The sequence below is a fragment of the Urtica dioica genome, chromosome 4, assembly GCF_054948205.1.
Source record: "Urtica dioica subsp. dioica isolate 48M chromosome 4, U.dioica_male_clone48M_v1_H2, whole genome shotgun sequence".
Lineage (NCBI taxonomy): Eukaryota > Viridiplantae > Streptophyta > Magnoliopsida > Rosales > Urticaceae > Urtica > Urtica dioica.
In genome coordinates this window covers 49,253,613-49,273,911 of record NC_142759.1, presented here as the reverse complement: position 1 = coordinate 49,273,911, position 20,299 = coordinate 49,253,613, and the positions used below count along the sequence as shown (strand labels likewise).

The window sequence follows — 20,299 nt, the reverse complement described above, 5'->3', positions numbered from 1 at the left end:
TTACAATCAATTTAAACTTTTAACCTAAACTAATGGAATTATTAAACTTAACAAAATTACTAAACATGTAAATTATCAAATTAATACTAATTAAGCTACACATATAAACTTAATCTAATTAAAATTGCTTAACACCATATACAAATTAATACCTAACAAATATAAACTAAACATACAATATACAATATACTAATTACACATATACAATATACAGTAAAATCTATACAATATATATTTACATACAATATATAAACTAATAATACCTAAACAGGAAAAAAAAAAAAAAAAAATACTAACCTGGCAGGGACTCTCGGAGAAGGAAGGTCACCCCGTCGATGCGACTAACGGCCCTGCGTCGGAGAGGAACTGGGCTCGGTCGAACAGGGCAGGTTCCGGCTATTGGCTGGGACTCGGAGGACAGGAACTCGGCAGCGGGGCCGGGGCTGAGCGCAGGGCGAGGTCCGGAGGCAGGGGACGACGATCGAGGCTGTGAGAGAGGGAGAGAAACACTAAGAGAGAGAGCGAGGCAGAGAGGGAGCGAAATCAGTGAGCGGGAGAGAGAGAAATACCGGTTTGGTGGCCGAGGAGCTGCTGGCGGCGGCGGAGCGCGGCGGCGGCGGAGGTCCCACTAGCGGCGGAGCGTGGCTGGTGGCGCGCGCGGCTTGGTGGAGGAGCTGCTGGCGGCGGCGGAGCGTGGCTGGTGGCGCGCGCGGCTTGGTGGAGGAGCTGCTGGCGGCGGCGGAGCGCGGCGGAGGTGGCAGAGAGAGAGAGGGTTTTTTTTCGAGAGAGGGAGTGGTTTTTTTAAAAAAATCGGCTGTTGAAACGAGGAAGACGAAGTGCAGACGATTTTGTTTTATAGAAAAACCTAACTTTCAGGTGCGACATTTGTCGCACCCGAATGCTCTATCAGGTGCGACTAGTCGCACCCGATAATTTATCCAGTGCGACTAGTCGCACCTGATAATATCTTAAAAAAAATAACCCAGGATGCCACGTCAATCCTGAATGAAATAATGAGGGGGAGAATTGGCCCGCTTAAAATTTTGAAACTATCTGGTGCGACTTTGTCGCACCGGATAGTTTTTATGACTTTCGGGTGCGACTAGTCGCACCCGATACTCAAAAGCAGAAAACAATTTTAGCGAAGTTTTTAACACTTCGGATTGACAATCTGGTGCGACTAGTCGCACCCGAAATTCATTTAGATGCGACTTTTAGGTGCGACTAGTCGCACCTGATAGTCATGCGCATCAGAAAACCAAATTTGTAGTAGTGGGTGCCGGAATCGGGAAAGAGCATTTTGCAAGAAGCTTTGGGAACGTCGCGAGTTTGCGGTCAATCCAAACACACGTTGCGTTTTAAGTACTTTGTTCCTCCAACACCCAACGAAGAAGTAATTAAGATGCGTCGGGAAATGAGCGAGTTAAAATCTTTGGTGATGAAGGCCTTCGGTAGAAATGGTAGCATTAATGTCGGAGATGCTAATGCCGAGTCGCCTAATGTCGAGCATGTTGAAGAGAATCTCAACGCGAAGGTTGTTGATGATGAAGAGATGGCAAATGTTGAAGAACACGTCAATGAAGCGGTCTCTTTAGGTATGTTTATTTTTTTTTATCTATTTATTAATAAAGCTAAATATTTTGGTATTAAGTTATTGATAATATTCTTGATTCGCTTAGAACACGACGATGTTTGCGATCGTCCGAATATCGATCTTATCATTGTTGATGATCGTTCGAAGATCGATCCTATTGTTGTGGAAAAACCCAATAGTGTTCGTGCTAGTTGTTCATTGAATCCAACCACCCCGGTGACACCGACTTCGGATGAAAGCGTCGAGTGTCTTCTTTTCATAGATGATGTTGTGAAAGGAGACACAATTCATGTTGCAAATGGGCGAGCATACGTAAATGGGAGCGTAGTTCACTCTTTACCTTTGGAGGAAGGAAATGTACGTGTGACCGTTTTGGGGGTTTAGATTAAAAAAGCAAAATTGCCAATTCCCACCGAAGAAGCTCAAACCATTGAAGATGCCATAGGAGGATTTGTCTCGTGGCCGAAGAGATTGTTAGAAATGGAGACGGGAATAGAGACTCGCGGTCCGGTTGTCAAACAACTCTCAAAGCTCGGATTTGAGAGTGAACCTAGCATCGATGATGCTAAGAAGATTCCGTACAAGGTGATTAATCCAAAGTTTCGATTGCTCGCTCAACATGCCAACAAAGTAATGTTACCGGAAGGGGATGTGATTATGGTCAATGTTAGTCTAAGTCTCGCGGCTATCCCGATTCCGGTGTCATTTGAAGATGTTTCCGATTTTTTGCAATACTTAGAAATTGGCATGGGGAGCATAACGGTTTATATGGAGTAAGTGTTTTCTTTATATGCGTTTTTAATATAAATATTCAATATTTAGTGTTTTGATCAACCAAATACTTGTTTGTCATAGCTATCTACGCTCGAGGCTAGAAAAGGCGAAGAAGAGTCGAGACTATTGTTTTATAAATCCAAGCTTAAGTTCGTACATCACAAACAACGACGAGGACGCTTATTTGTCAAAACGAGTCAAGGACGTTGGAAACATGGTACGAAAATGCAAATTTGGTGAACTAGCTTTGATTCCGTACAATAAAGGTGCGCATTGGATGCTCGTTGTCCTCGACCATTGGAGAGATAGTTCTATGTTCTTCGACCCGTTAAGAAATAAAATTCCAATCGATTTAACTCGATCGATTGATAAAAAGGTAATATTTTGATTTTTTAAACTATTTTTATTATAAATCATTCTAGAGGTTTTTTCTCTTATGATTTCCGTGTTATAGGGTTTTTGTACAATGCTTGGTAAGCGTTGTAGAATCATTCTACAACTGTTTTTAAGCGTTGTAGAATCCTAGTTTTGTAGTAGTGTTAGAAAAGTCAAAAACAGTTTTCAAATGAAAAAACAGACAAAAATCTCACAAACTTTAAAAAGGGTGATATGACGGCGTTGACTTCTTTATGGCGATGACGTCTAAAGTGGGATGGGGAGATGGTGACGATGGCGTGTGACCAAAATGTGAGAAAATAGTGTCGATTTTGAGAGAGAGAGATAGAAGAAGAAGAAGAAGAAGAAGAAGAAGAAGAAGAAGAAGAAGAAGAAGAAGAAGAATGTGTAAAATTGAGTTTTAATACTTGAAATTTGAAAATTGCGTGTCAAGGGTAATTAAGTCATTCCTTACATACATTAGGATTTTAGATACAAAACACATATTAACCTAATAACTTGCACTATTAGTCATAGTTTCCAAAATTACCCTAGTTTTTTTCCCACGCCAGATTCTAGGACATTTAATCTATATAAAATATTCAGGAAGTGTTTGCTTTATCTTCTATAAATCAGTCCTTGAATATCATATAGTTGGGTGCATTAAGAAGTCCAATTTGATTTTCAGACAGACTCTATTTTCCTGTTCAGAAGAGACACGCCGATTTGGGATAGCATAGAATGGAAGAGAAGTACAGAATAAAAAAAGATGCAACTGAGGTAATAAATGTATTCTCAATCTCAGTAATTTTAGAAAAACTTGGTTTTGTTGGAAGAGAGATATATATTTGTTATTTTGTTTTGGCGCGCTTTAGCTGATTGGCAATACACCACCACCAATAACAACAACAACAACAACAAGAAGAATAAAAGGCATGATTCGTCTTCACCGATGACAACCAAAACCCCACATGAAGAACTCACACTCTTCTTGAAAGAACTATTTCGGCGTGTAAAGTGTACACTACTACAAATTTGGTTTTCTGATGCGCATGACTATCAGGTGCGACTAGTCGCACCTAAAAATCGCATCTAAATGACTAGTCGCACCAGATTGTCAACCCGAAGTGTTAAAAATTTCGCTAAAATTGTTCTTTGCTTTTGAGTATCAGGTGCGACAAGTCGCACCCGAAAGTCATAAAAACTATCCAGTGCGACAAAGTCGCACCTGATAGTTTCAAAAGTTTAAGCGGGCCAATTCTCCCTCTCATTATTTCATTCAGGATTGACGTGACATTCTGGGTTAATTAGGTTTGATATCTATGAATTATTATTAATTATCACTAAATTTTTGTTGGATATCTAAACTTTTTTTAATTATTGGCTTAATTAAGTGGTATTGAAAAATTAAGTTGGATTATAAACAAAACTCGAAACAGTTAAAAACATATTGATTAAACTTGGATTAATTAAAATATGTATTTTTAATTAGGGATTGTGAATTAATTAAATTATAATAATGCTTAAAGATTTGGTGTAATCTTTATACAAAATGAACAGTGTTACATCACACCAAATACAGAGTTTTATAGAGTTTTGAAGGTTTTACCATTAAAGAAAAATAAAAATTCTATATTTGAAGTTTTGAAGTCGTGTATTGAAGATGTCTTAACTCTCCCCGAGTCAGCATTCTTTTGTGTTATAGTATGCTTCCACATGCCTCTCATGTGATAGCTGAATTAATTTTTATTGTCACTCTCGTTTTCATTTTTGTTACATTTTTAACCATACCCTTAGTGTGCTGAGACAAATGGGACCTCTAGTATATTATTTCGATTTTGACATATATGTGATAAGTAACGTAGACAAATTAATTGTTTTAATGAATAAATGTCATAGGAAAACATTTGATCGAAGGACTAGGAGCTGGTTTTATAACAGATATCATGGAAGTCGGCTTGCTTGATGAAGTGATCCCTGTAAGTTTTTTTTTTTTTTTTTTAAATCATTGTCAACCATATTTGTCACAAAAAATGCCTGGCTAGTCTAGTCTTGAACTCAAATTTCTATCAAAACCCGTGTCCATCATATATAATGCAAAGGGACTATTTACGAAATTTTTTTATACAAGTCTAATTATTACCAATGTCTTGAACGTCATTGTTAATAAACTTGGTAGCCTAAAGGTCTCGACGAGATAATAATATGACAGCAGTGAAAAACCTTCGTACACGTGATATATGTTTATTAACAGTGGATAATAGAAAATATGATACCAGTGAACGTCATTGAAACTTGTGTCGTTTTTCTTCTAATGAACTTTAACCCACTTAACGTTAACAAGTATCCTCAAATTTTGTTGACTGCATTATCTTCGTTAATGGAATATTACATTTCAGGTGTCTAGTGAAGAAGCAATGAATATGGCTCGACAACTCGCTCTAAAAGAAGGTTTATTGGTAAGTAAGGCGTGGAAATAGTGACTACCAAATGGCAAATTTAATAAATATGAAAATTTCTAATAAATAAATTATGCAGGTTGGCATTTCATCTGGCGCCGCTGCTGCAGCTGCAATTAAGGTGGCAAAGAGGCCAGAAAACGTCGGAAAACTCATAGCAGTAATTAATACCTTTGACGTTGGGTGGACACAATGGTAATTTCGCATAATTCATATTTGATACAATTACTTTGTTTGTAGGTTATATTTCCAAGTTGTGGAGAACGTTACTTGTCTACTGCGCTCTTTGACTCCATCAGGCGCGAGGCCATCAACATGCCTATTCACTGAAATATTCATTATGCCCACTGAATCACAGTTCTTTATCGAGAACTAAATCATTTATGCATTATGTTCAGAAATTGTCACTTATATTTATTCAGATCATATCAATTATATCCACGTTTTTTTATCTTACGTCTAAATATAAACCAAAATTATTTCTAACCAAGTCTGAATATATAAAACAAAATTATTTCTAACTAAACATATGAAACTCGTGAATTAAATTTTATTATTAACCAAACGTTAATTAAACTTTAATCCCTTAATTTTAACAGAAATGAGAGAAATTGTGGTAGAGCCTACCATTCTATGCACTGGGATTCACAATTTTCTCGTGTTCACTAAGAAGACCGTACCCGATATAAAATGCATGGTCATAAGCGGTCAGGAGAAATGAAAGGATAATGTTGACTGTCACAAATAAATTAAAGATGTGTAAAGGCGTAAGTGGGACCATCAATTTAACCAACATTTATTTTTTCAGATATTTGCTATAGTCCACATTTATCACGCATTTCCATGCAAGCCACAATTGTCGGTGTGACTGTGAACATAGTTGTCATTAAATTTATTCTGCACATCTTTTTTTGTGCACTTGACTAGGATCAGGGACTTTTAATAAGATTCTGTTAATTCTTAAAAAATTAAATACATGAAGATATCATTGAAACCTGAAATACATGTTTTTAAATTTTCCACTTAGCTAGATAAATCAATTTATTAAGAAAATTAATAAATTTGTAGGCCAGGAAGAGCTTGCTCAGGTCGAGCGAGGTTCGCACCCGGGGGCGGAACCCGAGACACTTCGAGACCAGCTTCGCGAGGCAAATGTGGAACTCCAGATCGCCCGAGATCAGCGCGATGGAGCACAGATGTCGGTGGCCAAGATGACGGGGGAGTTGACCGAAGAACGGCGAGCTTGCGAGGTGGCGTCCCGATCGGCGGAGGTTTTTCGCACCGAGGTTGCCGACCTCCGGAGACAGCTAGATGCCCGGTTCAATAGCCAGTGTGAACAAGAGAGAGCGGGAACTCTCCTATTTATAGAGAGGAAGGAGCAATCCCTGCTCCTTCCCCCTGCGCGCGCGACACAAGGCCCGGCCCGCGGGCCGGCCTCGCGCGCGCGCCAGTCCCCAGCGCCAGGCCGCGCGCGGGTCTTGCTGCCCAATCGGCCCGGTCCGGCCCCCAGGGGTCCGGCCACAAAAGATATGCGTGCGTGCGGTCACGCGTGATCGAAGGTGAAATTACCTCAACGCCCTTTTCTTTTCTAAAGTTCACGACTTACGTCCCGTAAGCCATAAACTTGGGGGGCTAATGTTACCGGTCGTTTTCGGGACACCGGAAATTCAAAAACGATTCAAGGCCGGCCGGAAGCCCAACGGGCCCCGGCCCACCAGGCCCGAGCGCCCCAACGCACCCACTGCCCGGCACGGCCGGCGCGCGCGCACCTGCGCCCCCGGCCCTGAGGCCCGCGCGCGCACCCTGCGCCCCGGCCTCCCGGCCCGCGCACACACTCCCGCGCACCCCGGCCGAGCGCCCCTGCTGCTCAGCCGGGTGTCCCTGCCACCTCGGCCACCTCGGTTGAGCGCCTTCGCCAGCTCGGCCACCTCGGCCGAGCGTCGTCGCCAACTCGGCCACCTCGGCCGAGCGTCTTCGCCAGCTCGGCCACCTCGGCCGAGCGTCTTCGTCAGCTCGGCCACCTTGGCCGAGCGTCTTTGCCACCTCGGCCGAGCGTCTTTGCCACCTCGGTCGGGCACGCCGCGCCCGACCAAGTCCCGCGCTTGGCACGCCCATCTAGGCGATATGTCCCGCGCGCCCTGCGCCCTCTTGGGCGTGAGGCCTCGCGCGCCTCGCTCCCGGCCACCCGGTGGGCCTCAAGGGGCCGGCCCAAGGCCTCCCCTCAAATACTATAAATACCCCCCTAGGGGGAAGGACAAGGCATCCCAATTCTCGCACAACACTTCTCTCACTCGAGAATTTTCTCTTCTCACGTGCTCTTGTGACATTCCAAGAGCGCGCGCTCCTCCTCCCTCGGCTCAGAAATATAGGGACCCCCCTCCACGAGAGGGAGCGCGCTCCTTTTCTGCGACCCGAGCTTCTGCAGTACACACTGCTCTCCTGCTTCTGGGCCATTGAGCTAGAACTCCGAGCTACGAGGCAAGCGACCCCTCTAAAGTCTTCACCAGAAGCTACGAGCCGAGTCCTACTCTCTAAAGTCTCGGGTTCCCAAAGCCTCCGAGCCCAAGATAGCCCCCATACACAAATTGAACTACGTTCTGACCTGATCCCGACTAAAGGGTACGTAGGCAGCCAACCTTTGGCACGGTCACACCCCCCAAAACACACCTCAGGGTCTGGAGGGTGCAGCTCGGTCTACGGGCTCCCATTTTTGGCCCGGGCGCGATCACTTGGTCCGGCCTTGGATCGAACCGCCCGAGGTATTTAATCGTTGTTCATTTTCGTGCGACAACATCTCTCTCTCTCTTTTCTACCTCCACGTTTCTATGCAGCAATATATACAAACATTTTCCCAATTAAAAATTGCCACACTATGAGTGGGTCCCACTAACAACTATATAAGACACTATATATAAACTGGAAGCATGTGGTGTGACTCATTACTCATGAGCATGAGTCAGATTATACATACATGTCTTTGTTTGTCAATAATTAATTTATGTATTACTTAATTACATGACGTAGAGTAGAGAAGGTTTTCTTAAATACATGGCATTTGTTCATCTTTTTTTTTTTACATATGGCATTTGTTCATCCAGTAACATATATTGAGTCATAATATGAATATATATATATATATATATATATATATATATAGTCATGCATGAGACATGCACATAGGCATATTATGTATATGAATGAACTAATTTGTAATATTTGTGGTGGTTAAATTATTTGTCAATTATTTGTGCGTCAAGTATTGTTATGCATTAATGTTCATATTTACAAGTACTTTTCTTTCATCTTAATGAATGTTACTGTTCCTTGATAAAAAAAAAATAATAAAAAAAAATTATGCACAATTTTATAAATGGCTACAATTTTTCCTTTTATAAAAAATGTAAGTGGATAGTATTTGTACAATAATTTAAGGATATCACGATAAATGAGATCGACATATATGATTTGATGCATAATGGAGTTAATGTGCATACATAATGTGTCCACGATCGAGTACATAAGTATAAATACTATAATAGTTTCAACTTATATATATAATATGTGTCTAATAAAGATTTTCTTATGTTAGTTAAAATGCTAAAAGAAATGTAAATAAGTTTATATATTTTCTAAATTTAAATCGTGAACATTAGTTTATCAAACAATTTATAATTTGATCTCAATTGTTATAAAGTAAAAAGTAAAAAAAAAAAAAAATATATTAAGTACTCAAAGTGGAACTCTTGATGCGTGTATTTCTACACATAATATATGTAGCATAAAATATATTATTATGTGTTTTATATGGATAAAAAAAATATATAATGTTTCATTGCCATTACTTTATTAATTTATCAAATTGCAAAAGAAAACTCCCGCAGCAACGCGCGGGTATATAAACTCGTTTAATCTATATAAAATCTTCAGGAAGTTTTTGCTTTATCTTCTATAAATCAGTCCTTGAATATCATATAGTTGGGTACATTAAGAAGTCCAATTTGATTTTTAGACACTCTATTTTCCTGTTCAGAAGAGACGCGCCGATTCCGTCATTTCCTGGAATAGCATAAAATGGAAGAGAAGTACAGAATAAAAAAAGATGCAACTGAGGTAATAAATGTATCCTCAATCTCACTAATTTTAGAAAAACTTGGTATTGTTGGAAGAGAGAGATATATATTTGTTATTTTGTTTTGGCGTGCTTTAGCTGATTGGCAATACACCAATGGTATATCTCAACAACGTGGTGGAGGGTTGTGTAGCTCGAATTGCCGCCAAGCTCGAATCAATGGAGCCTTGCTCTAGCGTCAAAGACAGGCATACATGTTTTATTCAGTCTTCTTATTTTGTATTTGGTAATCGGTAGATTAATTAAGCCTTCTTATTTTCTTTTTTCTTTAAAAAAAAAAAAAAAAACAGAGTAGCACACAGTATGATTCAAGATGCAGAGGAAAAGGGTCTAATCACGCCAGGCACGGTTAGATCTCGGCTAGTTTTTAATATTAGCGGCAATTGGATGATGATGTTTATCTTTTGATTGAATGTGGCAATAAAATTACTTCATGTGAGAGTGTGTATGTTTTGGTTTGGATTAAAGAGCGTCCTTGTGGAGCCCACGAGTGGCAACACTGGCATCGGATTGGCGTTCATAGCGGCAATGAAGGGGTACAAGGTGAAACTAACAATGCCATGTTCCCAGAGTATGGAGAGAAGGATTGTTCTCCGAGCTCTTGGGGCCGAGGTGTACCTAATTGACAGTGCTAAGGGCTTTCAAGGGGCTCTTGACAAGGCCTTGGAACTCTTGAATGACACGCCCGGAAGCTATATGCTTCATCAATTTCAAAACCCTGCCAACCCAAAGGTACTACGAGTGAGCTGAGCAAAACACAACACGCTTTTCGCGTCACACATAATATCAACCTAGTCATCTTTGCAGATCCACTATGAAACCACCGGACCAGAAATATGGAGAGATACCGCAGGAAATGTCGATATCCTTGTTTCCGGAATTGGGACCGGGGGTACAGTCACAGGTTGCGCCAAGTTTCTCAAGGAGCAGAACCCGGAGATTAAGGTTTTTTTTTTTTTTTTTTAAATACATGAATTTATTGATAATCAATATATTGACTTCGGTTATGGATTATATATATTATGTATCCAGGTTTGTGCTGTAGAGCCAGCTGAAAGTGCAATCTTGAATGGTGGATCATCCGGTGAGTTCTTAGAGCATCTTCAATCTATACACTAAATTTGTTTCAACTTTTACATCAAATATTTTTTTTTTCTCCAATACTATTACTATATCTACATATAATATTCTAATTATGCTTTTTGATTATCCAATTTAATCTAGATACTTTTAGATTAAGTGTCTTAATTTTATTAATGATTTGTAATTTTATTACTTAGAAACTACAACATTTATTAGGGAATAAATAATACACATTAAAAAAATACGAAAATTACGAATTACTAATTGAATTAATTTCTATTCCATATACTCATTACACAAATGATCTATCAATACATTTTTTTGTCATTTTTGTCTTTGTATTTAGTATTTTCTTGTAATGTTAAGACATTTGTAGAAATAGTTTTTGTACTAGTATCTTTTAATTATTGGCTTAATTAGGTTTGATATCTATGAATTATTATTAATTATCGGTAAAATTTTGTTGGATATCTAAACTTTTTTTAATTATTGGCTTAATTAAGTGGTATTGAAAAAATTAATTTGGATTATAAACAAAACTCCAAACAGTTAAAAACATATTGATTAAACTTGGATCAATTAAAATATGTATTTTTAATTCAGGATTGTGAATTAATTAATAAATTATAATAATGCGTAAAGATTTGGTGTAATCTTTATACAAAATGAACAGTGTTACATCACACCAAATACAGAGTTTTGAAGGTTTTACCATTAAAGAAAGAGATTTGTAAGTATCTAGGCCACTTTAAACATGTGATTTTGGATCTAGCATATGTTTGACAATTTTTAGGGATATAGTCAAATGGCTTACGTGGCAATAATTAAGGTCTGATTTGCCCTTATTTATTAACAATTCGTCACTTTCTCTCTCCTATTTTTTTTCAAATAATTTTTTTTTTGCATCAAAACTTCAAAAATTCGTATCTTTCTCATACGAACTCGAAATTGAGTGATTTCAGATCCTACAAATTCGTGGCGTCGAGATCTTCAAAAATAGACCCATTGTGTTTGATGAAAAATTATGTTTAATGCATCATAGTTACGTTTCCATTTATTTTTTTGATAATTTCAAAAATTTCTAGTTATTTCCATATTTAAGATAGTAACATGATTTTTCTACATCTATGGTATTAAACATGATTTTTCATCAAACACAATGGATCTATTTTTGAAGATCTTGGCGTCACGAATCCGTAGGATTTGGAATCACTCAATTTCGAGTTCATATGAGATAGATATGGTTTTTTGAAGTTTTTATGTAAAAAAAAAAATGTAAGAAAAAGTAGGAGAGAGAAAGTGACGAATTTGTTAATAAATAAGGGTAAATCATACATTAATTATTGCCACATAAGTCTGTTGGTTATTTCCCTAAAAATTGTGAAACATAGGCTAAAAATAAATTTATAGTTTCATTTTGGCTATTTCGCAGTGCCCTTAAACAAAAATAAAAATTCTATATTTGAAGTTTTGAAGTCGTGTATTGAAGATGTCTTAACTCTCCCCGAGTCAGCATTCTTTTGTGTTATAGTATGCTTCCACATGCCTCTCATGTGATAGCTGAATTAATTTTTATTGTCACTCTCGTTTTCATTTTTGTTACATTTTTAACCATACCCTTAGTGTGCTGAGACAAATGGGACCTCTAGTATATTATTTCGATTTTGACATATATGTGATAAGTAACGTAGACAAATTAATTGTTTAATGAATACATGTCATTTGAAAATGTCATAGGAAAACATTTGATCGAAGGACTAGGAGCTGGTTTTATAACAGATATCATGGAAGTCGGTTTGCTTGATGAAGTGATCCCTGTAAGTTTTTTTTTTTTTTTTTAAATCATTGTCAACCATATTTGTCACAAAAAATGCCTGGCTAGTCTAGTCTCGAACTCAAATTTCTATCAAAACCCGTGTCCATCATAATGCAAAGGGACTATTTACGAAATTTTTTGATACAAGTCTAATTATTACCAATGTCTCGAACGTCATTGTTAATAAACTTGGTAGCCTAAAGGTCGCGACGAGATAATAATATGACAGCAGTGAAAAACCTTCGTATACGTGATATATGTTTATTAACAGTGGATAATAGAAAATATGATACCAGTGAACGTCATTGAAACTTGTGTCGTTTTTCTTAACATGTATCCTCTAATGAACTTTAACCCACTTAACGTTAACAAGTATCCTCAAATTTTGTTGACTGCATTATCTTAGTTAATGGAATATTACATTTCAGGTGTCTAGTGAAGAAGCAATGAATATGGCTCGACAACTCGCTCTAAAAGAAGGTTTATTGGTGAGTAAGGCGTGGAAATAGTGACTACCAAATGGAAAATTTAATAAATATGAAAATTTCTAATAAATTAATTATGCAGGTTGGCATTTCATCTGGCGCCGCTGCTGCAGCTGTAATTAAGCTGGCAAAGAGGCCAGAAAACGTCGGAAAACTCATAGCAGTAATTAATGCCTTTGACGTTGGGTGGACACAATGGTAATTTCGCATAATTCATATTTGATGCAATTACTTTGTTTGTAGGTTATATTTCCAAGTTGTGGAGAACGTTACTTGTCTACTGCGCTCTTTGACTCCATCAGGCGCGAGGCCATCAACATGCCTATTCACTGAAATATTCATTATGCCCACTGAATCACAGTTCTTTATCGAGAACTAAATCATTTATGCATTATGTTCAGAAATTGTCACTTATATTTATTCAGATCATATCAATTATATCCACGTTTTTTTTATCTTACGTCTAAATATAAACCAAAATTATTTCTAACTTAACGTATGAAACTCGTGTGAATTACATTTTATTACTAACCAAACGTTAATTAAACTTTATGCCCTTAATTTTAACAGAAATTATTTTTGGCAACGATTTCAGTGGAGAGAAATTGTGGTAGAGCCCACCATTCTATGCACTGGGATTCACAATTTTCTCGTGTTCACTAAGAAGACCGTACCAGATATAAAATGCATGGTCATAATCGGTCAGGTAGAAATGAAAGGATAATGTTAACTGTCACAAATAAATTAAGGATGTGTAAAGGCGTAAGTGGGACCATCAATTTAACCAACATTTATTTTTTCAGATATTTGCTGAGGTCCACATTTATCACTCATTTCAATGCAAGCCACAATTGTCGGTGTGATTGTGAACATAGTTGTCACTAAATTTATTGTGCACATCTCTTTTTTTGTGCACTTGATTAGGGTCAGGTTAATAAGATTCTGCTAATTCTTAAAAAATTAAATACAAGAAGATACCATTCGAACCTGAAATACATGTTTTTAAATTTTCCACTTAGCTAGATAAATCAATTTATTAAGAAACTTAGGCCTGTTTGGTAGTTCACTCAAACTGTTTTTGTTTTTTGTTTTTGTTTTCATATAGTTGTAGTCTAAAATTTTTTTGCAGTTGTTTTCAAATAACTGTTTGGTAAGGATTTCAATTTTTTTATTCAGTTTTTTATAATTGTAGTGTAATAATTCACATAAGAATTAGGCGTCGAGATATATACTAATTGAAAGTCTTTGCTGCAAATATAATGGTCGTACCTTCAGTAATAATGATTGATCACAAGTTCATCGGAAAACACCGTTTGTCTTTGTAGTCAAAACAACAAATATCAAATTTTGATACCTAATGTTGACTAAAATTAGTTAAAACTCATGTGCTCGACGAGAGGATCACGACCAATTAATAGTTTGTAAAATGGAGTTCCGATAATCAAAGTTAGGAAAATGAAATGATGTTAATAGGAGAGAAGAAAATGTCAAGAGGATATATTAAAAAAAAAACAAAAAACAAAAAAGTTAAAAAAGTTGATTGAAAAAATTAGAAAACACATAAAAACTGTTTTCTAATTTTCTTCATTAAAACATAAAACAGTTTGAAAACTTTTTGAGTTGTATTCTGAGAATCATCAAACAAACAATCAATTCAGTTTTAAAAAAAACTGTTCAAGTTAGAAAAGTCAAAAATAGTTTTCAAATGAAGAAACAAACAGGCCCTTAAATTCTCAATTGATATCTTATACAAAAATTAAATATTCTCGAAGCAACCCATCTTCGAAATCCAAGCGAAATCCCTTCGAACTGATAGCGGTTCAGAAATCATCAAAGATGATCTTTGTGGTAAAAGTATCCTCGTCTGCATGGGATTCTATTGTGAGGCAATGCTGGTCTGCGGCTTGGCGCTAAGAGCAGTGATACCAACTTCACTATGTTGGCAGGCATGACCAAAATTGGCAAACAAGGGACGTTTGAAGATCGAAGTTTCTCGACGAGCTCATCCATGAAAGTTGACATCAAGACTGTTGATGTCGATTTCAACAGTCTCAAATTACAATATAGTATTTATATTTGATTTATTATAATGGGGATTTCAGGAGACGTCGTATAAGAAGCAAAAGAAATCTTGAAAAGAATGAACAGAAATGAATGGGAACGCTCGAAGATTTTATTAATAACAGAAGAAATTACAGACCAGAGGGAGGCGAAGTGTCGAACTTGACGTGGACGAACTTAAAGAAACAAAGTAAAAAATAATCGAAAGTAATCAATGGCTTGCGTGTGTGAAATTTGACATATCGACTTCTATTTATAGTCGAGGTTGGCCAGTAGAAGCGGACACGTGTTCGTCAGTTCGGCTCTGTCGCGTCGCCAGTCAAAGCTATCCCAGATCCGGTCTTCGCGGCGAGGTCTTCTATCTGACCAAGACCGCTTCTTCGTGCTGAGTCATCATGGGTGGCTCTTGTTGCGGCGATCTGGGTTCCTTATTGGGCCTGGGCCGAGCTCCATGAGTCGAGCTGGATCCAGACGAGTTCCTGAGAGCCGTATTGGTCTGTTGTTGAGCTTTGGTTGGCCCTAAGCCCAACTTAAATGTTTTTTGTTATTTTATTTTTTTAGGAAGTTGATTTTTGACCCCCACAATTAGCCCCCGAGTATTTTGAAAAATGTTTCAAATATTTTTTAGAATACTTGAGCGTATTTTCCGAAATCCCGAAATAAACTGGGGGAAAAGATTCGAATTTTTGGTTTTCGGCACGCGCGGTGCGTATTTTTCGGGGTTATTTCGACACGTGGCGCGATCTAACCGCGCTTCGTCGGCCGAAACCGAAAGGTTGTTTCGAACGCTCTTTCTTTTGGCGCGTGGCGCGCACGCCTGAGACTTCTTGTGACGCGTGGCACGATCTCAGTCGCACTACGTCAGTCGAAGTCGAAGAGTCGGATATTTCGTCTCAGAATATTTGATTTGATTCGCAATCATTAGATATTCTCGGAATTCGGTTTTAAAATAAATGGTTATAAATAAGAGTGATCCGAAGGGACGTTTCACTTCATTTATATTCCGTGGGGCTTACGTTTCGGAGATTACGTTTCAGAAGACTAAGGTGTCATCCTCGAGTCCTTCATCAAGACGACGCAAGGAGTACGCGATTGGATTAAGAGCGTTCTGTAGCTGAATCGAAAATCAATGTAAGTACTCGTTTACTCTTATATCGGTTGCTTGACTTATATGCTCTCGCATAAAATTAATTAACGTAAATCTAGATCTTGTCATATAATCAATGAATTAATTAGCTCATGATTAGCATAATTAATTACTTTTCCGCATTTATATGGTTATATGGGGGAATCATCCCCGACAAAAAACGTCTTGAAAAAGAGCTGCGACAACCTCGAATTCTGGCCACGATGCATCATCTTCGCGTCGCGAATGATAGCCATATAATCTCGTTCCGAATGGGATCTACTGACACAAGCTCGCCAGTGTCGGGATGAGCGTAAACGAAGCGGTACTCGTTATGAATCGAGTTCATAAGAGCTGCCACACTCTGCGTAGGCACATGATTCCAGTCTGGGAGGTCGACTGGAATGGTACTCTTGATCAGGTTTCCTAATCGGTTTTGAAACGTCCCGATCAACGGATTTTGCTCCCTGACGTCTTGGTAAAACGCCTGCCGTGTCTGATCGTAGCGAACTATGTTCACTCCAGGGGTCCCAACACCAGCTCTCGCAGAAACGAGGCCAGTCGTTGGTCCCCGCTTCTTCCTTGGCATCCGCGGGGGATCACGCTCTCCTTCAGATGGGTCCTAACCTGAAGTAGACATCCTGCAAAATGAATTGTAGTTAGTATTTACTATTTAAGTAGTATTCGACGACTGTGGTTATTATTACATGGTGTTAGTCATTCATCGTCGTCACTCGATGTAATATTAGTATCGACATCAACATCGTCTCCCTCAAAAACGGCGTATGCCTCATCTTCTTCATCCACTTCTTCATCATCTTCAACAACAGTAACAAGCTCGGCCGTAGCAGTTTCGTGTCGATGATTAAGACGGTCGATATTTGACAATTCTATTGTCAACAGAATCGATGCTGAAGTGGTCGGGTCAACTTCAGGAATGTCCCATATCCCTCGATGATTGCATTCCTGAACGATTTCCCATTCGCGACCCTTAATGTGATCTTGGATGTAAAACACTTGCTTCGCTTGAGTCGCGAGTATAAACGGCTCTTCTGTAAACCACTCTTTGGCGGGTATACGAACTCGTTGCTCTGGTGGTCTTATCAATGTGCACTATACGTCCTGCATTGTACTTGTCACCTTTTGATAGGCATCACCAACACCATAAATTAAGGATAAAGACGAAAAGTACTCTGTGCACTTGGGTGTTGTCAATAGTGCCCACAAGAAGAGTAGTAGTGTCTATTTATGTACATTCAATGTAATATAATCTCACGAAGACTCTTGCTTGTAATTTCTTATTTATTAATAAAAGTTGAAACGTTCATTCATTCTTCCTTGTTTGTTTGAAGCTTTATGATAAAACCTTAGTCTTTAGTCCATAAACAAACTTAACAACTTACGAAGAGACAAATGTAGATTTGCTTGAATAAACTCTTAGTAATTTACTCAAAACGATATATTCGCAATCTAAGGGTCAAAGGACTATTGACCTCGGTATGATTTTTAGGAGAATCTATGATGTCTAGTTATGGGGCATTGAGAGTAGGAGACTCTATAGTTTTTCTAGGTATCTTCTGAAGGTACTGAATTGACTAGTGCACTTCTAGAGACAAAATAAGAATAAACCATTTAACCTCTTATGTCTCGAAGTCACTACGTATGAATTGCATCGTGCTTACCTTAATCCTGAAATGAGACATGCCATTTCACAGCTTACGTATTCTCATTTGAGAAAGTCAGAGTTCGGACTCACTATGTGATTCTGAACAGGACCTATTGGTGAAGTACTAAGTTGTGAAGATGTCGTGAAGTTCTCATAGATATGGAATTCATGTACAAGATTGCTGAAATGCAATGTATATCACTTCATGCTTTTGTTCCTTGGAATGTGAATAAATGAACTGGCCAGTGTCCAAATTGAGTCTTGACTCTTTTGGATGAAACAATGTGACTTGTTAGCTCCTCGTCAATACATTGTTTCTAACTTATTCACAAGCGACAAATGAGTTGAGGAAATAACAGCTAGAAGGGTAAAATGATAATTTTGTAAATCCCGACTAGTTGATGATATTCATGAAGGGTAAACATAGATAGTATTCAGTGGATCCACTCATTACAATTAGGTTGAATTCTTGAGTAGAGAATAAATTCATTTGAACCGAGAGATTTTCAGTGTCAACTCTTTAGTGGAGTCAGTTGACATTAAGCTAAACTTGGAAAAGGTTTGTGAACTCTTGAGTCCAAGTATTTAGCTCAAGTTTCGTTCATTTGGATCCATGAGGTCACTGTCACAAATCATATCGAGTAGGAATAATTAAACTAGAAGCTAAGTCAAAACAAGAACGAGACAAGTTTTACGAAAATTGTCAAAAGGTTATTTTTGTCTTTTTGGACATAGAATTAAATGAATGTCAATAAATTTTTTGACAATGTCATATGATGTCATATTGATACTCAGCCATGATGAGTTCATTGGGCCTTGTGGATTAATTTCATTTCATATAATTTACTTGAAAATTCTTAATGGGCTTTTCTTATGTTGTCATGAACAAGTAAAGAAAAATCTAGAAAGCCTTTCTAGAAGCCTTTTTGGCCGTCCAACCCAAGGGAAAGGGAGACAAAATTCGTGCAACCCATAGTGTGAAAGATAGTTTATTTTGTGCATTAATGTATGAAGATACTTGGCAAAAGAAAAAGAGGAAACAAATTTCCTCTATATGAAAATGCCCTGATGTACACAAATCAGTTTTAACATCGTTGATTGTCTAATACTTCACGTTGACGCAAGTCTTATATGGACAGTTTCCTTTTTCATATCCCACTTGCTGACGTACAAGTTGAATAGACTTAGCTACGAAATATTTGAACTCCGAACTCAAAAAAATATTCTCAAAATTCAATCACACTATGGATTGACATTTTGCTAAATAAAATCATGTACGATAATTTTTTTATGGCTCGCTTGCTTGATTTCACCGAGGACAAAAAACGCACGATGAGAGAGAAGGAGGTGTTAGAGAGTAGATGACTGAGAGAGAGAGAGAGAGAGAGAGAGAGAGAGAGAGAGAGAGAGAGCGAGGAGACAAAAAAAGGAGGTATAACACAGACGAGAAGGGTGGAGCATAGTGGAGATGCACCGGGAATCATGGAGCTCGGCCAAGATTGTAGAGAGAGATAAACGTGTTATGAGATGATAGTGATAAAATAAAAATACAAAAAATTGGCTACGCAAGCCACATAATCTATAGCAATTTAAATTTGGCCAATGTTTCGTAAATAATCTATAAATAGCCAAGTTGCTTACGTGGTAGCATATTAATGACGGATTTTTTTACAGCTTTGCCCTTGAAATATTCGGATTTGTAACTGTAATGTAGGCAGTTTTTTTTTTTTTAAATTTGAATCAAATATTTTAAACCAAATTGGTAAGTATTAACTGAAATTTCAAATTGGAAGTTTCAGCGTTGACTTTATCTAATTAGTTTCTATTTTCGTGGCAATTCATTATGGATAAAATCTGTAAATATAATCTTCATTTATTGATATTATTTTATCTTTCATATATTCATAATTTTAGAACGTCCAAAATATTTCCAGAACTTTTTTCAGATTATTTACAATGAATATACTGTAAATATGCTTTGTATTTACAATGAATATACTGTAAATATGTTTTGTATTTACACGAATATACTGTTTGTATTTACACACATATACACCATCCGAACAAAAACGAATCATCCTATTCTGTACAACCAAATAACCATTGAAACTCATCTTCCTCATCACGCAAATCACCGACCCATCTTTCTTGGACGTCGGAGCCTTCTCACAGGCCTTTTGCAATCCCGGCCATGTTAACATATTAATATATTTATGTATTTTAAATTTCTTCCTTGTACATTTACAATACTCATTTACAATAAACACAGTAAAAAAAAAAACATTTGCCGCCTTGAAAAGGAAAAAAAAGTGTGGATCAATCGATCGATGGCGGCGTGCGAGCAAGTGTCGGGCTTTCCTTCTTCCCGATGCCGACACCTTCCCCAATGGGTCGAACGGTCCACCCGGGTGAAGCTCGCGCGCTCCTCCCACGGTGATCTCACCGTCGGAGACCTCAACGCCCTCCTCGACCGCCTCGCCGCCAAGTTTCATCCTGACGCTGTGACGCGACGCCGCGACTTCCGATTCGTGACGAGCCGCGGTGGTGGTGGGGGAGTCGGTGAATTTTTTGGGTTGTTTTTTTAATAGGTTTTGGGTTCGGTCGAGAGTTTTTTGGGTTGTTTTTTTTTTTCCTTCAATTATTAAATGCTTGCATGTTGTGTGTGAAAATTGGTATTCGGTTTAAATGACATTCATTGATTTATGCGATTAGTTAAGGCCGAATATATGAT

The 20,299-nt window shown here is 38.0% G+C and overlaps 1 protein-coding gene across 4 annotated transcripts; it reads left to right on the top strand.

The window, feature by feature from the left end:
- The first annotated feature begins 3,334 nt into the window (after window positions 1–3,334).
- LOC149401820 (cysteine synthase-like) lies at window positions 3,335–13,163 on the top strand. 4 transcript variants are annotated; one of them, XM_089610959.1, is made up of 10 exons: window positions 9,051–9,093; window positions 9,233–9,312; window positions 9,410–9,519; window positions 9,622–9,679; window positions 9,800–10,063; window positions 10,139–10,276; window positions 10,364–10,415; window positions 12,152–12,231; window positions 12,659–12,718; window positions 12,798–12,930. In XM_089610959.1, the coding sequence occupies exons 2-10, from the start codon at window positions 9,274–9,276 to the stop codon at window positions 12,915–12,917; spliced, it is 921 nt and encodes a 306-aa protein (XP_089467085.1). In that variant the 5' UTR covers window positions 9,051–9,093; window positions 9,233–9,273; the 3' UTR covers window positions 12,918–12,930. The 4 variants fall into 4 exon arrangements, with proteins under 4 accessions (XP_089467086.1, XP_089467085.1, XP_089467088.1 ...); XM_089610962.1 differs by lacking the exon at window positions 9,051–9,093 and adding an exon at window positions 12,959–13,163 and having other exon boundaries at window positions 9,130–9,312; window positions 12,798–12,878; XM_089610960.1 differs by lacking the exons at window positions 9,051–9,093; window positions 9,233–9,312 and adding an exon at window positions 3,335–3,523.
- The last annotated feature ends 7,136 nt before the right edge of the window (window positions 13,164–20,299 follow it).